Genomic DNA, 26,856 nt, shown 5'->3' on the forward strand with positions numbered 1-26,856 from the left:
GACAGACAGACAGACAGACAGACAGACAGACAGAAATTTTCAGGCGTAAGTAGCCCAAGGCAGACTACCGTCTCTAAATGCAGCCGCGTGGTTGGGATAGAAAATGCGGTTTCGGGCTAGCAGCACAACGCCTTCGCCACTGAGCCACCATGACGGGTCTTAGGGATGTACGTAGAGCCTTGAAAGAAAATGTAGTTTAGCTCAGTGACTGATGGAGTTAGGATGGCAGAAACGCTTAAAGAGAGGAAACGATCATCTAGAATTATTACGGAAGCTCCTTTGGAAGATATCTCAAAGCAAAAGAAAAATTCGGCCGCGTATTGTCTCACTTGGTTGGAAATATCATCGAAAGACAATAGTTTTGGGCCACCACTGCCATGTAATTACCCCTTTTCCCTCCCTCGCCAGCCTGTAACACTGGTACCCTCTAGTCTACCTTCTAGCACGATAAACGTGGTGGAGGTTTGCTCAAGTCAACGCAATTATCCCGTGTTCCACTGGTCGCGCGCCGTTTACTGAAATCGTTTCTTACTGTGGGACTTGGAATGCCTCCAAAAAGGCGCGAGTGCTTTTTCCTTGTATCTGGGTCAAAAAATTGTCTTCAACACGTACGTTTTTTACTTTTCATTGGAAATGAGCCTCCCCCCCTATGTGTGTGTAAGAGGTGTATATATATATATATATATATATATATATATATATATATATATATATATATATATATAGACAGAATAAGGTTTGGCAGTCAGGAAAACCTCGGAAAGCAAATGGGGGAATGCGGTAGGTCATAAAAACAGATGAAGAATGTTTTGAGTCAGAAAGAAAGTGGTGAAAAAATTGCCCCCACCTCCCCGAAGGGAATCGTGAGGAAGTGCGAATGCATTTCTTGCGCCGAGAGTACACGGCGTAGTAATTCTGCCATCGCCTTGAGAGGCGCAGTACCGGCGAGGGGGAGCTGTCAGGCGAGGGGAGAGGCCCGCGCCGAGGGTGAGTGCAAACCTAACGGGGGGAGAGGCGCGCCAGCTGCAGAGCATGTGACGTCCGGCGCGAGGAGAGGGGGAGCAGACGCAAAGGCGCCAGTGCGCGGTCACGTGGGAGTGTGACGTCACGGAGCGAGGAGCGGTGCGGGAGCCGGCGCGGGCGCGCGCAGCCACGGCGCGGGAGGCGGAGCGCGCGCGGGTCACGTGGGGTGTGACGTCGCTGCGCCGTTGCTACAGACGCTCCTCTCCGCTCCTCGCGCCGTTGCTAGGGGAGAGGAGGAGGAGCAATGCGGACGGCGGATTCAGGGTCGCTTATAAAGTGCATCGCACTTAAAAATGCCCGCCGGGTGGTATCCGAACACTACGCTACCGGCGGGGCTGTTTCCCCAACACTTTCTCGGGTATTTATGTTAAGGTATTTTTTTTTGTCCTGCACTTGGGGGTGGTATATATATATATATATATATATATATATATATACAGTATAGCCCATTTATAGCGAACCCGGTTTTAACGAAATAGCGGCTATAACGAACAAATCTTCGTTTCCCGTCACCAAGTATACATAGATTTTGTGTCCAGATATAACGAAAAGCGGATATAACGAACTGATTTCGGTTTCCCGGTGTATTCGTTATAAGCGGGCTCGACTGTATATATATATATATATATATATATATATATATATATATATATATATATATATATATATATATATATATATATATATATATACATATATATAAATATATATATATATATATATATATATATATATATATATATATATATATATATATATATATATATATATATATATTCATGAAATGTTGTCCTTAGTTGCTGCAGGAATATGCACAAAGTAAAAGTACGCTATTTGGAGACTTTATTTCAACGTTGCGACCTGAGTCAGGGCTTCTTTGAAGAAGATCTGCATTCGGTCGAAACGTGGAAATAAAGTCGAATAGCATACTTTTACTTTGTGCGTCCTCCTGCAAAAACTGAAGACTTCACTGTACGACTATATATATATATATATATATATATATATATATATATATATATATATATATATATATATATATATATATATATATATATATGACTGTTTAAAGCACACTGCAAATACCACTCCCGTGGTGTTATTGCTTTGCCTCAAGTATGGCAAGGCTTGCTTTTCTCAGTACAATGTTGATAAGTGCGAAGTGTTTTCCCAGTATTACAGGCTTATAAATGTTTTCCTATAGATCATGTCGTTCAAAAAATTTTAACATTTGTCCAGAAGGCTGATTCGAGGGGTAGGCAGATGAACATTAGCGGATTTATGTAGCCGAATAAAGACTAAGGTTTTTAAAAATGGAGCTGGGCGGCGCATAAAAAGCGAAGAACGGGAAAGAGGTGCACAACCACAGAAATTCAGCGGCTATCCGGAGACCGCACTTGAAGTAGGTACTTGGTGGCGACGAACAGGTTCAGATAGCGCCGTATAAAGACAACTGGAATTGTACGGAGAGATCTTCACCTCGTACTGTGCATAAAAATAGGCTGATGACGACGATATTAGAGCATCTGACTGTCCGTACCAGCATACATGCCTAGTTCGCTCGATAGAAACGCGGACAGCAAAAATGCGTTCGTTTAGAAGCCACGTTGGAAGCTCGATAACGCAGACGGGATCAAATGCTGATGTGCACGGGCATTACTCCCCCGATGAAATAAACGTGTAGTTAGATGACACCGAACGCTGAACTCATGACGTGCTTGGAAACTTTTGTCGGTCATTGTTGTGTCATCTACCCCGAATACATTCTCACGTAAATGGACACCGGAGACATACAAGATGCGTGGGGCGCCAACGGAGGGAGTTGGAACATATGCCGGTGCATTAACAACTGGCGGTTTGACGCACTGCCGTGCATTTTGTCGCTGTTATGTATTTCCTGTGCGGCGACAAAATGACGCGTTTACGTCACTGTAAGTGATTCATGGCCGGTACAGCTAATAAATGTCAATACTATGTATGTATGTATGTATGTATGTATGTATGTATGTATGTATGTATGTATGTATGTATGTATGTATGTATGTATGTATGTATGTATGTATGTATGTATGTATGTATGTATGTATGTATGTATGTATGTATGTATGTATGTATGTATGTATGTATGTATGTATGTATGTATGTAAGTGCGACGGTAAAAACAAACATTGCACAAAGTAGCGGCCTCAGGCCAGTGTGAACTTTTGGACAAGGATACGTTTTTTCTATGGAGACACGTTGACGTGAAAAATACAAGCCTACTTCTCGAAACATTTGGACTGGTTTGAGGCCGGTACTTTCTCCAAAATTTTGTTTCTATCTGCACGCCATATATTCAAATGTTCGTCGTTCTCTGTATGTGTGTAATAGCGGTAGAACTCGGCGATACCCGCGTGGACCAGTATACTAACGACACTAATAGGTATAACACGTCTTGAGTTTTTTCTTGTCATAATTGAATAGTTCACCATGCAGTTGTAGACAATTCCAAACTCCCGCCCGCTGTGAACATCGCGGCTTCTACTGGAGGCGGAAGGTTACCGGAAACGTCCCCGGTACAAGCCCAAACTCTTGGATGAACTCCGTTTATCCCAAAGATGTTGCAGCGTAGCGGGACCACCTATATAAAAAACGGTTATATGGAAAGCAGATACATGCGACCGCACACATGCGTGGTTATTTTACTTTCCCTTGCTTTCAATTTCACCTTTGTTAGTGGGCCGAATGTTTTAAACGCTTATTTTTAAGAAGTCATCAATTGTTTGGAGGCGTGCTTTGTTTTTCTTAGCTTTTAATTTTGTCGACATAAATATTTCGTACACAGCTTCTGCCGCAGTTATTTTTTGCTATTTTCTGCAAAATTGTTTTTTTTTTAATTCCTCTTTCCCGTGCTGGTTCTGTGCACTTTTGTTGATGCACGTGCTCCGCACATGAATGCCTTGTCTCTTGTTAAAAAAACTTTTATTCATGCTCAAAAGTATCGCCTTCTTTCCTCTCCTCAGTTTCCTTTAATTTAGAGATGGACTACTTAAGAGGGACCGATAGTTGAGGTATTGTACATCGACAAAGAGCTGCTAGTATTGCCACCCAAAATGTTGTAGGTTTGTCATCAGCTACTGCACCAAAAATTCGGTCTTGCATAACGTGCAAAATTGGGTTATTTTTTTAAATAAAAACAAAGGAAATGTTTATCTCAATGCCCAATTACCTGTTTTGTGAAGCCCCTGGTGTTTTGTGTGTTAAGATATCTCGACGGACTTAGCTGAAGAAAAAAAAACCTGCCAGCGCAGTTTCTGTCTTTCTCTCTGTTTGTCTTAACGTTAGCACTATTTTTTATGAAGCATCATGCAGAAAGTAGCCCGATTTAGTCCACTTGACCAGTACGTAACCCTTAAGTCTGGGACACATCTTGCTTGATCATGTATATAACTTTGTAATTCCGTACTGAAACTGACTGGTGCTTTTCCAAAAGGTTAGAGGAAAGATTAGACGTGGCTAGGCATAGTTTTTAAGTCACAAACAAACATCAATGCAATACGTCGGCCTTTTGCACTCGGCGTGCTTTGGCGTCACACTATACAGAATGTTGTAATCTTTCTCAGCTTGAAATTGACAGTTTTGTCATCCCGGTCAGCACGTTTCACTCTACATATCGTTTTTTGTAATTGTCGGAGAGAGCTTACGGCACCTGTTACAACAATAGGCTATGGCTGATTGACGTTGCTACATGCATGAAAGCAGCTTATTTTAATGAGAAGTGTTTGGGTGCTTTGCCAGAAATATGATAGCTTTTTCGTTGTGTTTAGCCATATAAAGATAGCAAAGTTGCAGCCACTCTCCTCTGCCGCCTGGGCTAGTTGGAATCAGAAAACTACAAGGTGTGCACTTATGTGTAGAAAAACGATTAGAAACATGTGAACAACGGTTGATGAAGCATATGTATGAAAAGGCGAATGGCAGTCAGTCGTAAAAGCAGTAATGATACGTCGCAAAGTGTACTAAATAACGTATTTCTAAGCTTTGGTTCGCGGAGAGTGAAACTACCACGTTCGTAGTGTAAAGAGGTCGGGAGTAAAATTTCTATTTTTTCCCAGGTACTATTTTTACCCACTTAACGTAGTATGGGAAAGAAAAAGTTGCACCTTAAGAATATTGATTGATTGATTGATTGATTGATTGATTGATTGATTGATTGATTGATTGATTGATTGTGCATAGCTACATCTGGGCTATGCAGAGCTCCATAGTGGAGCGCTCCAGATTAATTTCGACCCCGTGGGTATATTTAACAAGCGCCAAAATCTGCACGGAAGGACGTTTTTGCTTTTTACCTACACTACGATAAAAGCCACTTCAATTAAGAATAGAACCCGCGTCTTTGGGCTCAGCAGCACAACGCTTTAGCCTTGGAGTCACCGCCTCGGAACGTGGCACCTTAGGAGGGATATACCTGAATTAACATAAAGTTGTCCATATCTCATCCAATACCATGCTGCAAATTGTTTGCAAGACTGGGGGTTAAGTAAGAAATCTTGAGCCGGAAGCTCTAAAAGAGTTCCGTGTGCGTTTGTGAGAAAAGAAACAAAGAATACACGACCACTTTATATACCTTTCAACTTTCTTTTTGAGAACTGCCATGAGCCAATATTCTAGCCTTGCTCTGCAGAATGTCCTAATTATAATAAAAGAGAGATGATTGATAATAGACGTAATAAACACATAACGTTTCTTAGACAAGCTCTCAAGACTGTCTTTGCTTTTTGTCCTAATTTCAGTCCTCGGTTTGCTTTTTTCTCCTCGTTTACTCATTCAAGCAAGTCCTACCAAACTACAGTAGACTTCGGTTAAGACAAACTTGCTTAAGACGAAATATATGGCTAAGACGAACGACACTTTTGCTTTCTGGTAACATGCACAATGCTAAAACCTCTTCTTAATGTGGACTCACCTGCTCACATTCGTTTGGGACGTACAATTCATGACCCGCGGGCTTAAAAAAACATCGTGTACAAATATAAATTTTGTTCCGATACATAAAAATGTCCCTAACGGCCGGAATTGCTTCTTTTTTAAATGTATAATTTCTTTACTGCAATAAAGGGGAAGAACAAACACAGTTGATTTGTCCCTTTTTCACTAGAGGGCGGCAGCTGTCTGGCCAGCGAGAGTTTTATTTTTATTGCAGTACGAGAGTAACATATTTCCAAATTAAGCAAACTACGCCGCATGCAGCATTTTCATGGCTTTGCAAAACTCTTCACATTGACGCACGATGGTTTTAGATGCGACGGCATCTCATTCACTCGCCTTGTCCCTCCATACGGCGTTGTCGTTGTCCGTCCACACCCCTCCCCCATTCTCCTCGCCGCGCGAGCTGCGCTCTCCGCCACTCACCCCCTCTCCTCTCCGATAGCGAACACTGTTTCGCGAGGGGTATTGGGTTGGATTCGATTGGCTTGCCTTGGCTTGGCTTGGCTTGGCTTGGCTTGGATTCGATTTGGACTGGATTGGATTAAAGTGGATTGCGTTGGATTGTGTTGCGCCATAGCCGCGCCACGTTGCGTCATAGCCGCGGCAGGGGGTTCACGGCACGTTTCAAGCGATGGGAGAATCAACATAACGGAAACAACAACGGAACCCCCTATGCGTCGCATCTACACAGGGGTTCCCGCGAGGGCAAGTGGGAGTAATTTTTAAGCTCGTCGGTCATGAAATACCACGTCCCATAGAAATTTTAACACATGAGTCTTCGTTCGGACGTATTTATGATAATGCGAACAGGTTTTCATGGTCCCTTCGTGTTCGTCTTAACGGTTGTCTACTGTATTCATACTGCGTATTTGTTTGTCCAGCGCAAAGAAACCAAGCATCTTGTTTTTAATTTATCACTGCATACAGGCATACGCAAAATTATGTTTACCTCTCAGGCACCAAACTAGCAAAATAGTTTCAGCGCGGCAGCGGTTCCCTAAAGTTTACAGCTAAATAAAACTTGCCGTGGTTGAACGTGGCTAAACTAAGTTTGCAGAGCGATTTATCGAATCTTTTGCCATGGACGCCAAAGAAGGAGAACACAGTTGCACCGTAACAACAAACACCGACGCTGCCCATCGGAGAAACCGGTCTGTGCACAAACGCGCAATGAACTTTGATGCGGCCAACACCTCCCTATATCATTTTTGATGGCTGGCACCCTTACTTTTAAAAAGGATAATATTTCTTGGGCCACCTAAACAAGAAAATATTGGATTGTCTGTATATGTCTGTCTGTCTGTCTCTCCATGACTCGATTCATCCACCGGCCAAAGTGAAACAGAACCTGCGCAAGTCTAATATACCCACAGCCAAATCTAAACGTCTAAGACCGATTGCAATGCTCATACTTGTCCGCGTCTGTTGAACAAGAACAAGACATTATGCAAATATAAGGCAGAAAAGCAATACATAAGTGATATTGGCAGTGTTCCTTTATTAAAAAAGTTATGGATAGTTGGTTTTTGCAACAGCAAATGAAATACTACATCAACTGCTGCAAACCGTCGCCCTCTGTTGCCAGCGCTCCTATAGCTCATGGCGGTATTTAAGAAATCAAACGGAAACAGCAACGAAACGTTCCACAAGATCGGTTCCCCGCTCCACTTGAAACGCTCGTAGAGTAAGGCAACGTGGAAACAGGAATAAACGTTGTAGTAGGGCGCCTCGATTCACGTGTGCCTCCGCCGTACGGCAGCGGTGGCATCGAAACACCCGTCTTGGAGCAGTGGAACGCGGTAACTTTAAATTGACTTGAGCAAACCTCTAGCGTGTTATCTTGGGAAAAAGGAGACGGGAGGGAAACAGCATGATAGGTGAGCGGAAAGAAAAGGGATGGCTTTTCTTGGCATGGGCGCCAGTCGACTATCGCCTTTTGTCGACATTTGCAACGAAAGGAGCAGATACGGGGCCATTTTGTTTCCACCTGTCCCCCTCTCCGCACACGTCCACTTGGAACGAACGAGTCGTCAGACACTTTTACTAGCACGAGTTTCCGAAGAGCCTACTGCGTTACGGTCGCGATACAGCAGAATTTTGCAACCTGTGGAACTAGAGTTAGCATAGTGCGTTCGTAGGTCGCATCATATCGCACGACAGGAGAACGTGAGGCACATGAGCGGAAGAGATGCACGCCAGCCACGGGGAGCTCTGTTTCTGGGGAAATTTTTGCGTGAAGTGTTGCTGCAGTCTGCCTGTAAAAGTTATTCTCACCAAAAGAAGAAACAATAGCGAAGAAAAAAATGGCCGCATAGCTACTCCTTCCGTTGCAAATGTCGACGAAAGACGATAGTCGACTGGCGCCCCTGGCAAGCAAATGCCTCCATTCTCTTTCCCGCTCACCTCTCATGCTGTTCTTCTCCCGTCTCGTTCCTCCCAAGATAACACGCTTAAGGCTTGCTTAAGTCAATTCACAATTACCGCGTTTCACTGCTCCAAGTCGGGTGCCTCGATGCCAGCGCTGCCGTACGACGGAGACGCGCGTGAATCGAGGCACCCTACAACAACGTTTATAGAACCACGTTGCCCTACTCCACGAGCGAACCAATCTAGTGGACCCTTTCGTTGCTGTCGACGTTTGATTTTTTTAAATGCCGCCAGTTAGCCCTAGCAACAGCCGGCGACGGTTTTCTGCAGTTGATATAGTATTTTATTTGCTATCGCAAAAACCAAGCATACATAAATGGTTTAATAAACAAACACTGAAATATCATTCATGTATTGATTTACTGCCTTATATTTGCGTAATATCTTGTTCTTGTTCAGCAATGTTCACAAGTACAAATATTAACCCCGGACTTAGATGTTTAGATTTGGCAGTGAGTGTATTTCGCAGTTTCTGTTTCACTTTGACCGCGTGGCTGAATCGAGTCACAGACATACAGACAGACAGACAGACAGACAGACAGACAGACAGACAGACAGACAGACAGACAGACAGACTGACAGACAGACAGACAGACAGACAGACAGATAGACCAAAATTTCTGCGTTTAGGTAGCCCAAGAAAAAAAATCGTCTTTCATAACGCAAACACGATATGGAAGTACGAAATCTTTGGTACGTTTCGCTTGGGGAAGCCGTGATACTTTCGTCTCCCCCGAATTTAAGCTGGCTTGAGTGCCCAATGAATTTCTCAAGGTGCCCACTTAACGAGGGCTCTGTTTAGTGTATCCTTGTGCAAATTAGCGTCAAAAGGTTTCCGCCCAGTCGTTTACTTTTTACAGGCTGCACATCCCCAGGTAACAGCCATGGGTTTCAATATAAGGTTTCCCTTCCCCCCTAATTGTGAAGCCACATTCTCCACCAACGTCCGACGTATGCAGGTCAGGTTTATTTATGAAACGAGCTACTTACGCCAAGCATTTCTTTATTCCACACTACTGGATTCCATTTAACGCGAAGCTTATATGGCTAGGGTGGAAAACATTCACGTGTCTTTGAAGCCAAGGCATTCGTAGGGCAAGGCTTTGAAAAGCGAATAAGCACAAGGTCACCATCAAAGTTGAACGCCTTTTAACACATTAATCTGAATATAAAGCCAATGCATGGGTTCCTTGCAAATGCCTTTTAAGCAGATTTGTTAAAGCAGGTATGAAGACAAAAGAAAAGTTTGTTACATTAGAAAGACTGGTTTGAACCGATAACTCCGATACCAGTTTTATAGCAAGCTTCAGAAATACCGTGGTGATATTAAAAAAACGTGAAACAAGGCCTAGCCGTTTTCCGGCGACTTTCCTAGGACCTCACCGAATCTCGTTTCTGCGATTGGCGGCTGCCCGCCTAACCCATCGCTAAGACACATGATTGGTCGATTGTAGTATGGCCAAAATACATTTGATCGAACCTTTTGAACGATAACGTACAGTTACACACCGATAATGATGCTTTACTACTGGCCCATATGACGTCACTCCGGGCCATAACACTTTAGTGCGATATTTGGAAGCCTTTCAATACATCTGGCCTTTTTAGGTTAAAAAATGTCGTCAGTGGCTGCCGTATACAGCTGATTGGAATACTGAATCCTAGTTCTCTCAAATTACACAGTTGTATTTTGTATTTGAGTCCCCTTTGATAATAGGCATAATTTTCAACATTAAAAATTTATTTTTACTTCAAGCTTGTACATCTCATCAGTGAAATAAGCATGTTTAGTGACTTCGTTATTAATAGAGACAATTTTGAAGAACAGTGGAATCTATGTAGGTAACCGAGGTTGTTAAAGGTTCGCCGGTGTGTCACCAGTATTTATTGTGTCTACGTTCGCACCGCCTCTTCGTCGGCGTTTGAAGGGCTTTCGAGTCTTGCTTGCCCTGATTCTTGGGGCTGCGGTATCGTCGTCAAGACAAGCTACCATTCTCCCTTTTGTATTTCGCGCCTCTTCTCTGGCCGTAATTGGGAGGCCGCTTGTAGTCTGGTCCCATTATTGGCTGGTCCTCCGCCTACACACAGTGGAATGGTTCATGACTGTTTATTCATACAATAGTGTGCTATAATTAATTATATTGGGCCTATACATCACTAGCAAGTTTCTGGAAATAACCATTTTAGCGCTCTCTTTATTAGGGACAGGGAAAGAAGACAAAGAGTACTTGATTTAAGCTGAAGAACAAAATGACTGTAGCCCTCTAGTATCATGTCATGCAATTCTGGGCATATTGGTTTCACTTGCATCCTATTGCGTTCCAGATCCTCTTGTTCGTGATAGCAGATTGAGTTCACAGGTGTCTCAATTAAATTCTCGCGGACGGGCCGCCATGGTACAGAGCGTGATAGATAACGCCGGGAATGAAGCCAGACTATCGTGCAGGTCAGCAACGAGCTTGCATTACGAGGTTACGATTTCCCGTCGGAAATAGATGAAACGCAGATCATAATTTAAAAAAAAATCAATCCCAAGTCGGGTTTCGAGTAATCCATAATAAAAACTGACAGCGTGACAGCTTGCGTCGAAGAAACTAACATGGAAAAAAAGTTCCGGCACAACGTCACGTAACTCTATCCCTTCCCACCCGCTCTCTCTCAAGCCCTTCTCATCCACGCTTGCTTCTTCAATGAAGATACATTGGAAGTATTTGCGTTAAGGTGGGAGTCCTTCTCGCGCAGTTGGATGAACACTGACCACGTATTTGCCCTGAAAGTTTAAATGGCATTTTAAAAGGGATAACGGCCGCCTTTAACACCGCGGTTACTGTGTTTTGGTGAAAGTGGTTGCTAGGATTAGAGGAGTGATGATTGTTTTGGCGTAGATTATCTGGCTTAGAAGTTAGGGCAACAAATGTGTTCAACCTAGCTTAGACGAGCGGATTTTTGTTGTACGATTTTCCCCGAAAAATCCCTAGTGTTAATGTTTACGAGACCAACTCCATTCAAACTGTCCATATATAGGGAATCCTCGGAATGCCTAATTCAAACGGAGTATTCAACTTTGGTGTTAATGCAGATAACTTTTAGCAAAGCAAAAGAATAGAGCGATTTGTCAGAATTGAAACGTTTGACACAGTTTTTGTGTGGCTGCCTAATAAAAAAAAGGCCAAATACGGCATCATATGTTTTCCCTAGGTTTTCCGCATACTCTGTGTGGAAGAACCCGGCTTCGGCGTCTATGGGCGCCCAAGAAAAGAGGCGCAAAACTTGGCATCTATTTCAGCAAGCGTCGTGCTCTTTTCAGTAGACAGAGCAAAAGGGCGCAGCACGTGCTCCGTGCTGCACGTCCATTTCTTCCTCATCGTCCTCCTCGTTGCGAAGTTCAACTACAATTTACAGCACTCCGCATATCAAAAATACACACGGACCATGATGCGGCGTTTGCGGCAGTCGTGTAGTGGTAGAACTGGTGTAAAATTATTTTATAGCAATAACATACCCTATTAACATGTGTTAAGAACACATACCTCTGTTTTTATTCCGGAGCTTTTTCAGCGAAAGTCCCCATGTTGCATTTCCATAATACCGTGCATACGAAACGTTTCACGATGGAATCTTCATGGAAATGGTTTTGTTTCTTTAACACATGCACCCTGCTTAAGACGGTACGAATGTATACGTATGGGGTTGTCAAAGGGAGGAAACACAATTTTTACATTAAGGTAAAGCTAAATGACTGATGTAAAAATGAGTATAAATGCCTTGACATGGTCGGAAGGGATAAATTGGTGCTATTTTTCCTGAAATTGCGATATAGTTTTTCGAAGTGTTAGCGCTACAACGATGTGGCAAAGCGAGGAAGTGAAGGCGTATTTCGGGTCAGGATCTAACGCCGCCCCACCTCCCTCGATGGACGGCGGACGTCAAGTGGTTGAATTGAGTGGCAGACAGATGGGCTATTAGGTCAGTAGACCACTTCCTTGTGTAATTTGCACCAAAGCCACGACGAGGTAAGCACACAGTGGCCAGAACAACACGAACAAAAAGAAGCACGGAGTAGCATAAGCGCCGAAACTGTGTACTAGTAGAAAACAACATAGCTCCGCCAACTATGAATGTCGTCACTCGTAACTGGCGTCAGGACAATGGTCTTTAAAACTGTCCTTGATCTATGCCATTTGTTATTTATTTTTTTACAATGCAGAGAGCGCCGGAAGTGGTTCGACGCCTTCAAGGACACTGGGATACCGGGACCACCAATTGACAGTCTTATCAATGGAAATTCCGACGCCTTTTTTAAGCCGGTACGTTCAAAGGAAATCTTCTCACCTCTCACCCGGTTTGTATGTCTACCCAGCCCGGTGGCTTAGTGGCTAAGTCGTGGTACTGAGCCAAAATAAGCGGGTTTGATCCAGTCCGGGGTGTGTTGAGATTTCGGCGCATGTTAAAGATACCCAGGGGGTCAAAGCTTATCCCAACTCCTCGAATACAGCCCTCCTCATAGACCAGATGTACCGTCGGAGTGTTAAACACCGATTATGGTGTTTAACGCTCCTACGCTACACCGACGCTATCTACTGTCAGTTTGTATGCGTGAGTATTCTTATCCAGTACCCTACCAAAAAACGGTGTGACGTTTAGCCGAACACTTTATATTTACGAACTAAATGACTAATTGTTCGAGCTAGCACGTGTAACAGTTACAATAGTGCAGATGTAAATGACTGGTGCCTTAGAATTGATTTAGAAACTGACCTGATAGAGAAGTGAAAGGATTCCGTGCCTAGCGCTCCATTGGTGTACATAAGGCACTCAGTCAAAATTTTCGTGTTTTATGCACCGAAGGTACACCTGGGGTATGAGGCACGCAGTAGTACGGGTCTCCGGATTAATTACAACCACCTGGGCGTATTTGACGTGGGGCGAGATCCCGAAACAGGTGTGTTTGTGTTTCGTCTCAACCACAACAACAAAAAAAAAGGGAACCGCGGCCAGTTACGTTCAGGCGTCTTCGGAAAGCCTTAGACAATAAGCCATGGCGCGGGTCGTGTGACCTTCGAAGTTCTTTAAAACCCTGCTTACATCGCCATGTTAAAACGTCGTTCCAGTAAGTGCGTTTGTGTGTAGCTGTGAAGCCCACTTAAATGTGGCTCAGCGTAGAGCGCAGCGGCTCCATAAGATGCTTGACATTTGGAGACAATCCTCACAGGTCCCTTACCATTCCTTTACTTGGTGTTTGCGAGAAAAGATTTATAAAATAATTGTGTGTTAGCTGAAGAGTGGGCAACATGCAAAAGCAGGCGAAGCGAAAAATGCAACTCTCGGCGCTAGCAAAATACCGGATCGACCATAACAGCGATAGGTTCAGTGGAAGACCGTTTATGATAAAGTAGGTGTAGCACCCGGTGATGTCAGGGTTTTCGAAATTGATAATGGGTGTAACAGTGACTGAGTTGTTTCTTATTGGTCACGATTTGTTTCTCGTTGAAATTGTTCCCAATTAAGAATTCCGATTCTCTGCGAATACATGGGCACTTGGGGGTGGGCGCATGTTTACAGAAAACCGGTGTTTTATTGAAACTATCTTGAAACAAATTGAGGGAGGCTGGTCTCTTGAAACGCCTGCATACTCACGAAAAGTTTGTCATCAGCCGGTATCAATGATAAATATCACTCAGAATTGCATAACATATACATAACCTAACATAACAAATCATAAAATAGCATAACATAACATAACATACCATAACATAATATAATATAATATAACATAACATAACATAACATAACATAACATAACATAACATAACATGAAGCAGAGGTGCTTGATGGTAAATGTCTGAGAAAAGTTTCCATTCGGAACAGTTTATCCTGCAGTTTTTGAGCTTAGAGTAAAGCTATACATAATTACCACCCCTTTCTAAAGAAAGCTGAGAGAAGCGCCAAAGCTCTGTGACATCAAAACTGCGTCAAAAAATTTCGCTTACAGATCAAACCAGCGGGAAAAGTGCATCCAATCAATCGCGAAACCTTCAAAGACCCCAATCGCACACTAAGAGCGAACCCATGAGGCGATTTTTCGCCCACAAAATAAACGCATCTGCGACCGATATGAATGTATGCCTTTACGTGGTTTACGAAATAACGTTATATAGTATCGTACTCCTTCATAATCGATGTGTAATATGTCTTACCTAGAACCGTTTTTTTTTGAGATTTTCAAGTAACCGTTTTGACACAATTTTCATGTAACTGTTTTGACATTTCTCAGCTTCACACACGCGCCATGTATCCGGAGATTTTATCAATGCTTTTCCATCTACCTATGTGTCTATCGGAAGTGCTTTAGTATTCTTACAGGATTCCATGGGTTACACTAAGAAAGCCTTCGCTTTAAAAAATTACCTCGATCTCTCCGTCAGTGTGCAATGTTTCTGAAAGCCATTTGCTCTCGTTATGCGTTACTGAAAATGCCGTTTCTCCACACTCATCATGTACATCGCGCTGTCATGTAAGCCGTGACCCAAATACGTCCTTCTCTCGACGTCAGTGCTGGCGATAACGTGTTTCACAGCCTCGAAAAACTACATCACAAATGAAACAATCCATTTTAGATTTGGCACGTAGAGCCAGATATTTCCAGGAGTTCGCCTTTTCTCGCTTGTTTTATTTTTAATTAGTTTTTGGAATATAACATTCGCTTCCCTAGGTTTATTTTTCTTTTGTGTGGCACAGTGCAGTGATGTATGTATGCCTCAATAAAACTAGCGGCTTCGTGGGATGATATTTTTTAAAGACGATGGTCTTTCTTGGGATACTTAAACCCAGAAATTTGGGTCTGTCTGTCTGTCTGTCTGTGTGTCTGGGACTCGATTCAGCCACCCGGCCAAAGTATATTAGATATTGCGCAATAGTCTTATATACTCACAGCGAAATGTAAACGTGTACGCCCGGTTTATATGTTCATACTTGTCAACTTTGTTGAACAAGACCAAGATATTACGCAAGTATAAGACAGAAAATTAGTACACAAGAGATATTTACAGTGTTCTCTTATTAAAAATTTCATGGATGCTTGTTTTTCGGTAGCAAATGATATTCTACATCTACTGCAGAAAACCGCCGCCTGCTGTTGCCCGCGCCACCTCCTGGCGGCATATGAAAAATCATGCGGCAACAGCAACGAAAGCTTCCACTAGCTAGGTTCCACGTTCTGCTTGAACGCACGTGGAGCACGGTCACGCGGTTCTATAAACCCTGAAGTCGGCCGCCTCGGTTCACGCGCGTCTCCGCCGTACTGCAGCGCTGGCATCCAGGATCCCGGCCTGTAGCAGTGGAACGCGGTAAATTCAAATCGCCTTGAGCAAACCTTTAGTGTGTTCACCTTGGGATGAGCGCGACTGTACAGGAACAGCATGAGAGGTGAGCGGGAAAGCAAAGGGGCGCATTTCCTTGGTAAACGTCTACAAAGACTATCGTCTTTTGACGACATTCACAACGAAATGAGCAGATACGCGGCCAATTTTTTTCTTGCTAGTTCTGTCGTTCAGCCCCGCTCAAGCTTTTGCAGCTGCGTTGGCTAATTGAAATTCTTTCGCATTTCAGACGCAGATTGAAAGCATAAACAGGTGGCTCAAACAGTACGGGGATGTTTTCGGGTGAGTTCAAATATTGCTAAGATCTATTTCCACATATTATGGGCTGAACTTGGCGGGGGAGAGGGGTTTGGAAGGAACGACGGCTAGAGGGTCGAGACGTCCCTACTTCCGAGGAAGGAAAAAAAAACCCGCCATGGTGGCTCAGTGGCTAAGACACTGCGCTGCTGAGCACGAGGTCGCGGGTTCGATTCCCGGTCGCGGCTGCTGCTTTTCTGATGGAGGCGAAAAGCAAATACGCCCGTGTGTTAGACATTTAGGGGCACATTAAAGTTCCCCAGGTGGTCAAAATTAATCCGGAGCCCTCCACTACGGCGCGCCTCATCGCCTGCGTTGCGTCGGCGCGCTAAACCCTGCAATCAATCCATCAATCAATCAGGAAGGCAAAGAATGCGCGAAGTGTTTTTGCTTCCTCGCGTCGTGAACAACTGGAGGCGTTCAATTTTTCCGGCGGCAATAACTGAAATAAGTGCCTGAACGTGGCTCCGATTAACACTCCTATTTGCACGCTTCTTGAGCACATTTATTTTCCGTACGCAAGGCATTGAGTTTACTTTGTTAACTTTCTATGAATACATTATCAATGGTCGTCAATAAATTATCAAATATCAATAAATTATCAATGGCGGTGGTCGTAGTCCTTGCCTTTCTGGGGCTTTGCAGAATAGCTCAGCGCTACCACTGTACACGACCTTGAAATCACATTAGGTTTACGGGCGCCAATAGGGCCAAAGCGCATTGATTTCAGTTACTCAGAAGTTAGGCTAAGACGTTGGAGAATTCATACATGTGCTTTTTCAACAATTGCCACCATGATTCTGAGACGGCACCCCCAACTTCTATATAGACTCATGGAACACGATAATTTTGCGGGCTGCATACCCGCCCGCCAGGTGGCGGTCACCGAGCAGCCAGTTCTCTAAATAAGTGTTGTCGGTGCCATCTCACGACCGCTGGCTTTCAGAACGAGGTGGTTTAACTACAAAAAGACAAACGAACTATTTGCACCAACCTCTAAGTTTTGTGTAACAAGAGCAGGCATTTCTGATTCATACAGCGTCGTCTATCGCGCCATGTCGCAATAGCCCTACTACATCTGTGCGTGGACTACAATGCTGTACAGTGGCACTCAGTACTAATGAAACTGGCACGGCATTGCTATAGTATCACCCCCTTAGTGCATAAGTTCTATGTATCTGAGCGACTAATTGATTTCTTGTGCCATCCATCACCGTTCTCAACGGGTGGCAGTTTCTGTGGCAGCGAGATGCGACCGCATGCTATCTTGCTTCTAATGCGTTGTTTGAAGCGCCACCGCGGTTACGTGCTCTTATCTGGGTACTTACACACCTTTGCTGCAGTAACAAGAACAGTAGGGTATCCGACAAAGGACAGGCCAAACGTTGCGCTCTAAAGACTTACGACATACACCGGCTCTCGCATCCGCGCGGCAATAGATACAATGAGCACTTTTTCCAATGGGTACCGATTGATGATTTAGGGACCAAAACCTGGCGTTAGGACTAGAATCTTTTTTTGAAGCTTAACCTGAGGGGACCGAGCTCCGACTTAAGGCTTGACAAACATTGTCATACTCAACATTCTTGAGCTTCGATTTCCGTTTGACGAAGTCAGAACTCTAAACTTGACGTCATTCGTAACGTTGGACTGTCCCATGCCGACGTTCTCCCCTCCTTTTCACGCGTCCGGAATCCGCGTCCGAAAACACCACCTGCCCCGTGTGCTTTTAATACACCGATTACCGGGGACAACATAGTGTCTGATTCGCCAGACCACAAAGTGTCCGGCGACCAAGAAATGTCCATTGTTACGTTTAGCAGAAGCCAGACGCTCGCGCGACGACCAACGCGAGAGAACTTCGCCGTGCCGTGCTCTCCGACCTCGCCTGCGAGGGAGACAGAGAGAACAGACATTGTGTCATCCCTTTTAAGACGAATGCACCGTGTAGAACAGTTCGGTATCTTCGTCCCATCAGACGGCGGTCAGGAACCCGTGGTTCCTGGCGGCCTCCTCTGCCAGTTGGATGACAGGAGCTTGTATCTAGGGAAAATTGCTGAGCAATGCGGCCTCCCACTGCTCACTACTTCTTATATGTATTGCTTGCCTGCGAGGCGCTCCATGACATGACGCGTCCTCTTTCTTCACCGCTGCTTTTTTTTTATCTCCACAACTCCGAGCTGAAGATCTCACACTATTGGCAATACATTGTATTGCAATATATATATTGCAATATATATTTACCCCATGTACTGTATTATAAGTATTAGAAATCGGCCGCAAAGAGTGACACAGTGTTTAGGATTTGAGCCTGTAATACTTACGCAGAATTAATTACTTATTTACTTATTTCAAAATACCTTATAGCCACTAGAGAATTGAGTAAGAGGGGGGGGGGGTAAATACAAAACTATTGACGAAAGCATCAGAGCAATATCAGTTACATGACAATGTTGTAACCAAAGGCAAGAGTGCATGGGCATTATTACAGACGATGCGAGCACTTCAACATGCGATAACCATGCGAGCACTTCAACATGCGATAACACACACGAAAACAAAACGAAGATTTTTGATATTTTAATGCAAAAATGGCACACATAACAGATAGTGTATTTTCTTCGGTGCAAGTGAGAAACAAACACAATCAAAAACAATACAAGACCCACAATGTGACAGGCTTGCAGACATTTTCGGCGTCAATATTATAAAAAAATATGAGCACATGTTCCCTAAATATTTTACTGCTACCTATGAAAGCAATGGTACCCGGAGGATCACTCCATCTTGAAATGGCCTGAGGCAGTGCTGAGAAATTAGAGGGACCCTGCAACACTTTCTTCAACTTTTTTTGAAATCTTAAGTGCTTGCAGAACGTAGTCACCCGACACATCCAGTACTTAAATTAGGCGATCGCAAAGTGCCTCAGCCAAGAATTACTGCTCTATGCCAATCAGATAACTTGCAAACTAGCTCAAAAAATTTTTCTTTTTCCCCCGATCTCCACGTTCTTCGACGGCTCGAATTATGTCACTAAGGCCATGTAGTGACTGTTGGCCGGTTTTCCTTCAATTGCAGCAATGAACGCTCTTCGATAGCAACCTAAGAAAAACCCCAAAAAACAAAGCAGAAATGAAAGGCTTATCTGGTGCGACGAGCAAATCATATAGTGCCGCTCCGTGCCGGCGATAACTCCAGCTTTCGTAGGGGTTCGAGGCGCGGAGGGAAGAGTGAAAGCGCTTATCAAAAGCGTTGCAGGGTCCCTTTAAATGCATGTGTGTTGCCATAAATGCGGGCAACAATTAAATGATTACTAAGACGTCTTGATATGCGCACTGGTCTTGCTATTGGTAACTGTTACACCCAACTATTATGAACACATTTATGAGAAAAGCAAAGGTTAGCAACGAACCGGCGTTTTTGTGAGAGGCAAAATTGAATTATCTACTTTTATTTTTGTAACGCTTGAATAACGCTCAAAAGTGCCTGAAATAAAATGAGCGGCTCTAGTTTGTACAGGCTGTAATATCGTGGTTAGGTGTTTGTCGAAATAACACAATTGGTGAGTCAAACACAAGCTGTGTGCGCACAAAAAGAAAGTAGGCTAATTTTCGGGTGTGAGAGAGAGGCTTTTGCAAATGTTATGCAATATCATGATATTTTAGATGATTTCGCCCTGGTGGCTGTGATATTGAAGACCAGGATAGATTGGGTGTGGAATGTGAGCCAAGATATTTTTACGATGATTGTCGCGAAATCTGCTGATTGTATAGGGCATAGGTAAAGTTAGATATTGTTTTCTTAGGAGTAAAAGGCGTTATTTCGCACTTATATCTTTTAAGGGACATTTCCCACCTTTCACACAAATTCTAAACGAGGTTAAGAATAGGTTGTCAGGCGAGGTGATTATTAGCGCTGTTAATGGTGTGGTAAAGGATGCAGTCATCGACATATAGACCGGTGGAAGATAATATTGCCGCATGACTGGGATATTCTCCCTGTTTGAGTATGTGCCTTTTCGGTACGTTGGGCGTGAGAAGAAGAAGAGGCTAAGGAACTACCACGGCAGCTCTGGTTGTGCGTCAGCTTCGCTGCCGTCTGTAGGTCTCATAAACCCAGTAAATACTGCTTTTCTACCTTCATTCGTGACATTTGTGGTGGAGGTGCTGGGTAATATCATGCACTTCGAACAAGGCGAGCTTACCGACCCACGCGAGTGTCATCTGGAGGCAACACCAGTGCACAAGTCAAGCCGCCGCATTCGAGGTCTACAACCAAAATTTGGCCCGCTGATGACGCCTTCACGTGTCATAACAACCACTACGGCTTGCCAAACAAATCAGAGCAGCGGAGCGTTCTCGCCGCTGGTGGTGCATTTGCCGTACTCACCAGGGCCGTTCCACGGCGACACCTTCGAAGATGTCGAGGACTAGCTCGAACATCTTGATCGGGTCGCTGCGTTCAACGAGTGGGACGACGCACGTAAGCTGAGAAGCGTCTACTGATCACTCAGAGAGTCAGCAAAGACGTGGTACGAAAACCACGAGCCTAAATTTACAAGCTGGTTGGAGTTTCGGCGGCAATTGCTCGAAGACTTCAAAAATAGCGAGCCGAAGCAAAAGGCCGAAATCGCTCTACAGTCCAGGGCGCAAAAATCAAACGAGAGCGTCTGTATGTCCGTCGAGGACATGACGCGCTTGTTTCGGCGAGCTGACCCTGGTATGAGTGAAGCAAAGAAGGTGCGGCACCTGATGCGCGGTGTAAAGGAGCAGCTATTCGCTGGCCTTGTACGCAGCCCGCCAACCATGATTGCTGACTTCGTTCGGGAAGCGACCTCAATGAAACGGGCCGTGCAGTAGCGCACCATGCAGTACGGGCGTCAAGCCACTGTGGCCGCCTGCGGATTCTTCAGCGGGTTGGCTGGCGACCAACATTCGCTGCCTTTACCGACGTCGTCCGAGACGAAGTTCGGCGAGTAATGGCAGCCGAGGCACCTGCAGCCGATGTTGCAAGCCCGGTTCGAACGCACACGGATGTGTATCCTGTGCCGGCTCCAACAGTGGAACTTCGCCACTTACACGGATGTGCTGCGCACGCCGACCTCGGCACCGCCCCATGTTTTGCCAACTGTGACGCAGCCGTTCCGATGCATGTTGAAACCGGCCGCACGATATCAACCAAGACGTTTGAACGGAAAGCGACCGTGTGGCGCACATCGGACAATCGGCCCGTGTGCTACCATTGTGGTGAAGAAGGCCACGTGTTCCGTCACTACCCTTACCGCCGCCTGGTACTTCGCGGGTTCTCGCCGAACGCACCTTGACCATGCTACGGAGCACAACCCCGAGAAATCGAAGAGTGCCTTTCCGCCCACGAGATGACGTCAACTTCGCCCACTACTCATCAGCCCAGAAAGCCTGCCCCTCGCAGGCACTCATCACGGAGCCGTCCCGACTCTCCTCTATCTGGCGGGAACAAGCTCCGAGCCCACACCGGGGAAACTAAACCCAGCGACCTCCGGGGGTGAGACCACTGCGCAAAAAGCTCAAGAACCTTCACCGACGCAACGACATCGGCATGACGACAACCGAAATCGAACGTTTTTTGAAGCGAACGAACTTCTTTCTGCCGACATCGCGGTCCTCGTTGACAACCACCCGGTAACTGCACCCGTCGATACCGGCGCTTACTATTCTGTTATTAGCTGGTCACTCGCGTTCAAGTTGCGGAAAGTAACGACGCCATGGTGTGGACCGCCAATCCGCACAGCTGGTGACCGCCTTGTTGTGCGAACTGGTGTGTGCACCGGCCAAATTCAAATTCAACTTTCCCCGGCTGTTTTGCCGTGCTGCGGGATTGCTCGAAACAACTAATACTTGGTTTGGACTTTCTCCGCGAATACAGGGGCATGATCGACTTGCGGGATCTTTTGGTTACATTTTCGAACCCTCTGTCAGTCGACGACGAGAGGGACCTCTTCAGGCCTGCGCTGCGCATTTGCGACGAGATTGTTACTTTCCCTCCTCGAAGCAGTATGTTCGTTACTGTTGAGCACGAGCAATCACCTGTCAGTTGATGTATCTCCGAACAAAACGTTTCCCTGCTGCTCGACCGACAGGTCTGCGCAGCCCGTGGCCTCGTCGACATCAGCAACCGACGACCAGAAATATTGCTTACGAACTTCAGCCCGGAACACCAGCATTTATCTCACAGAACAGCAGTTGCGTATCTGGACGCAGTAAGCGACGAAGAAAGGCGTCTTGTTCTGGGAGTCTTGTCCACGCAGACGTAATTGGAGAAGGTTGCCAAAATTTACGTAAACCCTGAACTGCCGATGTTGCAACAGCAACAGCTTCGCGATGTTCTCGACGCGTTTGGCGACCGTTTTGCTGTAACGTCTAAAGTACGACAAACAACCATCGCGAAGCATCGGATCATCACCGACAAAGACGAGCGACCCATTCACCAACACCCTTACCTAGTTTCAAAGAAAGAACGCGAGGCTATTCTTCGCCAAGTGAAAGAAATTCTCCGAGACGACGTCATCCAGCCGTCGACGAGTCCTTCTCATCTATTGATTTGCGCAGCGGTGTTTGACAAATTGAAGTAGATGAACGAGACCACGAACAAAACAGCTTTCGTTACTCCGTACAGCCTGTACGAATTTAGGGTCCTGCCGTTTGGTTTGTGCTCCACCCCCACCACTTTCCAGGGGATGATGGAGACTGCTCTATCTGGACTAAAGTGGCAGACGTGCCTTGTATATTTGGATGACGTGGTAGTGTTTTCTAGAATGTTCGAAAGCACCTAATGCGTCTGAGGGCAGTTCTTAAGGCCATACGATCCGCTCGACTGTCGTTGAAACCAGAGAAGTACCACTTTCGGTGCGAAAACATGAAGTTTTTGGGCCACCTGGTCAGCTTCCAAGGCATCCGCCCTGACCCCGACAAGATGACTGCTGTCGCCGCTTTCCCAACAACAAACGTCAAAAACGCCTTAAGCCGTTTTCTTTGCCTCTGCGCGTACTATCACCGCTTTGTGGAGAACTTTTCCGACATAGCGGAGCCGTTTACTCGCCTAACAAAAAATGACGTGCAGTTCAGTTGGGGCCCAAAAGGGTGTGCCGCGTTCGACGAACTAAAAGTCGGCTGCAAAGTCCACCTGTGCTCGGCCACTTTGACGAGGACGCTGACACTGAACTGCATACTGATGCAAGCAACATCGGGTTAGGCGCAGAACTTGTACAGTGGCAAGATGGTGTAGAGCGGGTTATCGCTTATGCGAGCCATACTCTGTCGTGCGCCGAAGCCAACTACTCTACAACCGAGAAGGAATGCTTGGCTGTTGTGTGGGATGTCACCAAATATCGGCCATATCTATATGGACGACATTTCAAGGTGGCTACTGACCATCACTCTCTGTTCTGGTTCGCCAACCAGAAAGACCCTTCTGGACGCCTCGCTCGCTGGAGTCTCAGGCTACAGGAGTTCGACGTCAGTGTCGTCTACAAGTCCGACCGTAAACACAGCGACGCAGACTGCCTCTCCAGCGCCCCAATCGATAAAATCTCTACCGAGGAAGACGATGATGGTGGCTTTCTTGGAGCCGTCAGTCCTTCTGACCTTGCTCAAGACCAACAATATGACCCGGAGCTTCGCCCTGTGATCGATTACCTCGAAGGATATGCCTCCCAGCTACCCAGGTCTTTCACACGCGGCCGTACATCATTTTGCCTGCGTAACAACATCCTGTCGTCGTCATCATCATCATTATCACCACCAGCCTATCTACGCCCCCTGCAGTGCAAAGGCCTCTCCCATTCATCTCCAATTACCCCTGTCCTGTGCTAACTGCGACCAATTTATCCCCGCAAACTTCTTGATCTCATCCGCCCATCTAACTTTCTGCCGACCCCTGCAGAACATCCTGTATAAAAGAAACTTCGATGCCACGGAAACAACATACTTTCTATATGGTAGTGGGCAAACCATTAATGTAAACAAGAAACAATATGGGACCAAAAACACTACCCTGCGGGACACGAAAGTTACGTAGCAGCAGAAAGGTGAATCATTATTGACGACTGCAAACTGTTTGCGGAGCGTTAGAAAGTTATGCAGTCACGATAATGTTAGTGAATCCGCGTGTAGTAATATTTCAGAAAATTTCCAGATTAAACGGCTATGGGCTATACGGTCAAATGCTTTCAAAAATCAACGAAACTTCAGTCAATTTGATATTATTCATGCTGGATTGCAGACTAGCTGTAAATTCAAACAGCTGTTTGTCCCATAATACATCTGTGAAGCTATGTTGATTAGCGATGAAGTGATTTAACTCCAGGTGGTGGAAAACATGCGACACAGTAGTGCGTTCAAGAAGTTTGCCGCATATGCATGTCAGTAATATCGGTCGGTAGTTGTCTAAGGAATTTCCCTTAGCGGTCTTAAATATGGAAACTATCTTTCCCATCTTCCAATCATTGGCAAGGTGACCTTGCGACAATCATTGAGGAAATATGTTTAAAAAGGCTTGATACACGTGCAGTGTTCTTAAGCATTTTGGAAACAATGTTGTCAACTTCGGCTGCTGTAGATGTCGTTAGGTTTACCATCAGATGGGAAATGCATTCGACAGTGATATCAATGGGTGCCATGTAGGTGCAACCGAAGTCAGGTACCAATGCAACTGCTGAATGATCTCCCAACATGAATACAGATGACAAAAATTTGGTAAATTCTAATGAACATTCATGCTCAGAGAGAGGTACCATATTTGCGTTGTTCAGGGAAATATTGAAAGAGTTTCGTTAGTTACGTCAGCCTGAAGGATGATTGGTTCGCATTGCATTCACCACTGCTTTTGAAGTGACTTGTCAAACCATCAATTTGTCGTGTCGTTAGATGGGGTAATCAAACGAACGGATTTGTCAAGCAGCCCTAGCATCTCATCTGTGAAGAGGAGCCAGATTTCGTTTACCCATCCGGATAAGAACGAAGAGATGAATGGTAGATTTAAAAAATCTTCAAAATCAACGTTCATAACATCTTAATTTCTGTTATTATAATATCGCATTTTTTAGATTTAGAGGCAGCGCTTGCTACAGGAATGTCAATGAGTAATGGCAGTATGTTATGATTATTGCATTTAATGTATAAAATGCTATTGACAGCGCTAGGAGTGGAGGCAAGAATTAAATCTAGTACATTTGCACTACGCGTGGGTTGATTTACAACCTAAAATAAATAAAAGTCTAATAAAAAATGAGGTGTTCGTCTGACTCTCAATATGGAGATGATAGATGTGCCCAATCGATATGTCGCTAATTAAAATAAACGAAAATGTAAATGCCGTCGCAAGGGTAATTGTGCGTGGCGTTAGATAAACGTCTGCGGAGTTTATCAACAAATGATTTATGGTTGTCTGGTGGGCGGTAGCACACTTCGATTAAAGCCTTAGTTGACAGCACGTCACAAGCAACCCATACTATTTCAAGCAGACTGTTGGTATCAATAGCAAATGATGAAAGTGCTTGTTTGATTCCAAGAAGTACACCGCCATCCCTTCTTTCCATCCTTTCCTTCTGAAAGATGTAAGTATTGTTGCCAAAAAGTAGTTCGTTATCTGTAATGACAGCGGTAAGTCAAGTTTTAGTTACTGCCATGATACTCGGAGCTAATGTCATTTAGAAACGAAGCAACCTCCTCGGGCTTGACATCTAGCTGCGAATATTTGTGAAAGAGACATGCGATGCTTATGGTTGACGGGCTTGTTTGGTATTGTTAGAGCATGGGTTATAGACAATGTGCTGCTGAGTTTTGTGATATAGCTATGTGGGTGCTTTCGCCCCACTGTGAGTTGCTCCGTCATACGCCTAAGTAATCTCATCAATACGCAACCTGTCAACGTTAAGTTTATACACAACATTCTTCTCCTCTACAAATCACGTAGCTTATTTCTTTCGGTACGTGTTTGCTTTAAAAAATCTTCTCGACCGCCAAATCAGTATCTCTGAACAGTTTGCCCGTTTAAATTTTCCGCTGCTTTTCTTGAAAATTGCAAAAGTAACAATAACGGGCGTGCATTTGTCAGCGTGATATTTGCTTAGGCGGTGCAATCTGGGACGGTGCATCCGACAATTTGAGATGTTTTGGACACAGATCTATAACCTTTATTCCTGAGTCTGCCTTTGAATGTAATCCAATGTCAGGAACACCAAAGGGAAGCAGGTTGGAACGCCGCATTCTGTTTTCAGTATCTTGAAACCGCAAATCAGTTTTTCTTTAGGTGAAGACTGATACTTCCCGGGGCCGATAAGGATGTTTTTTTATTTATTTATTTTACAACACCTTACAATTTTCTATAATTTAAAAGGGGGTGTAATTATGGGCCGTGCTGTTTAACTCTTCGAAAGAGTTAAAAAAGTACCCCGCATACACACATCCGTGAGTTCTGCCGGCCCCAATTTCGGGCCATTAATATTCAACAGGCCTCGTCTTCTACACACCAGAATACTGTACTTGCACGATTCTAACGCACACCGTATTGCTAAAAGTAGCATTCAAATTTGTGTGCACTTTAGAATTGGGGTCAAAACCAAATCGGCTTGAAAGCGGCCAGCAGCAATGTCACAGACACGAAGTATTTCCGAAATCCAACTCAATGTAATCCAAAACAATGCTCCAGAAACCTGTAAGCAAGTTTTGGGTTAACCCATTCCTTAATGAGCATTGTGGCCAGGTGTTTCACATTATTCTTC

At 44.8% G+C, this 26,856-nt stretch overlaps 1 protein-coding gene across 1 annotated transcript in view; it reads left to right on the forward strand.

Moving 5' to 3' along the window:
- The window catches only part of LOC144139267 (putative cytochrome P450 6a13), a 66,895-nt gene that overhangs the window by 19,533 nt on the left and 20,506 nt on the right, over window positions 1-26,856 (forward strand). Inside the window, exons 2-3 of the mRNA XM_077671673.1 lie at window positions 12,629-12,728; window positions 16,030-16,082. Of these exons, the coding sequence (XP_077527799.1) occupies window positions 12,629-12,728; window positions 16,030-16,082 (153 nt within the window). The remainder of the gene's footprint in view (window positions 1-12,628; window positions 12,729-16,029; window positions 16,083-26,856) is intronic.

The sequence above is a fragment of the Haemaphysalis longicornis genome, unplaced genomic scaffold, assembly GCF_048455015.1.
Source record: "Haemaphysalis longicornis isolate Haplotype H1 unplaced genomic scaffold, Haemaphysalis longicornis Haplotype H1 scaffold_5, whole genome shotgun sequence".
Classification (NCBI taxonomy): Eukaryota; Metazoa; Arthropoda; class Arachnida; order Ixodida; family Ixodidae; genus Haemaphysalis; species Haemaphysalis longicornis.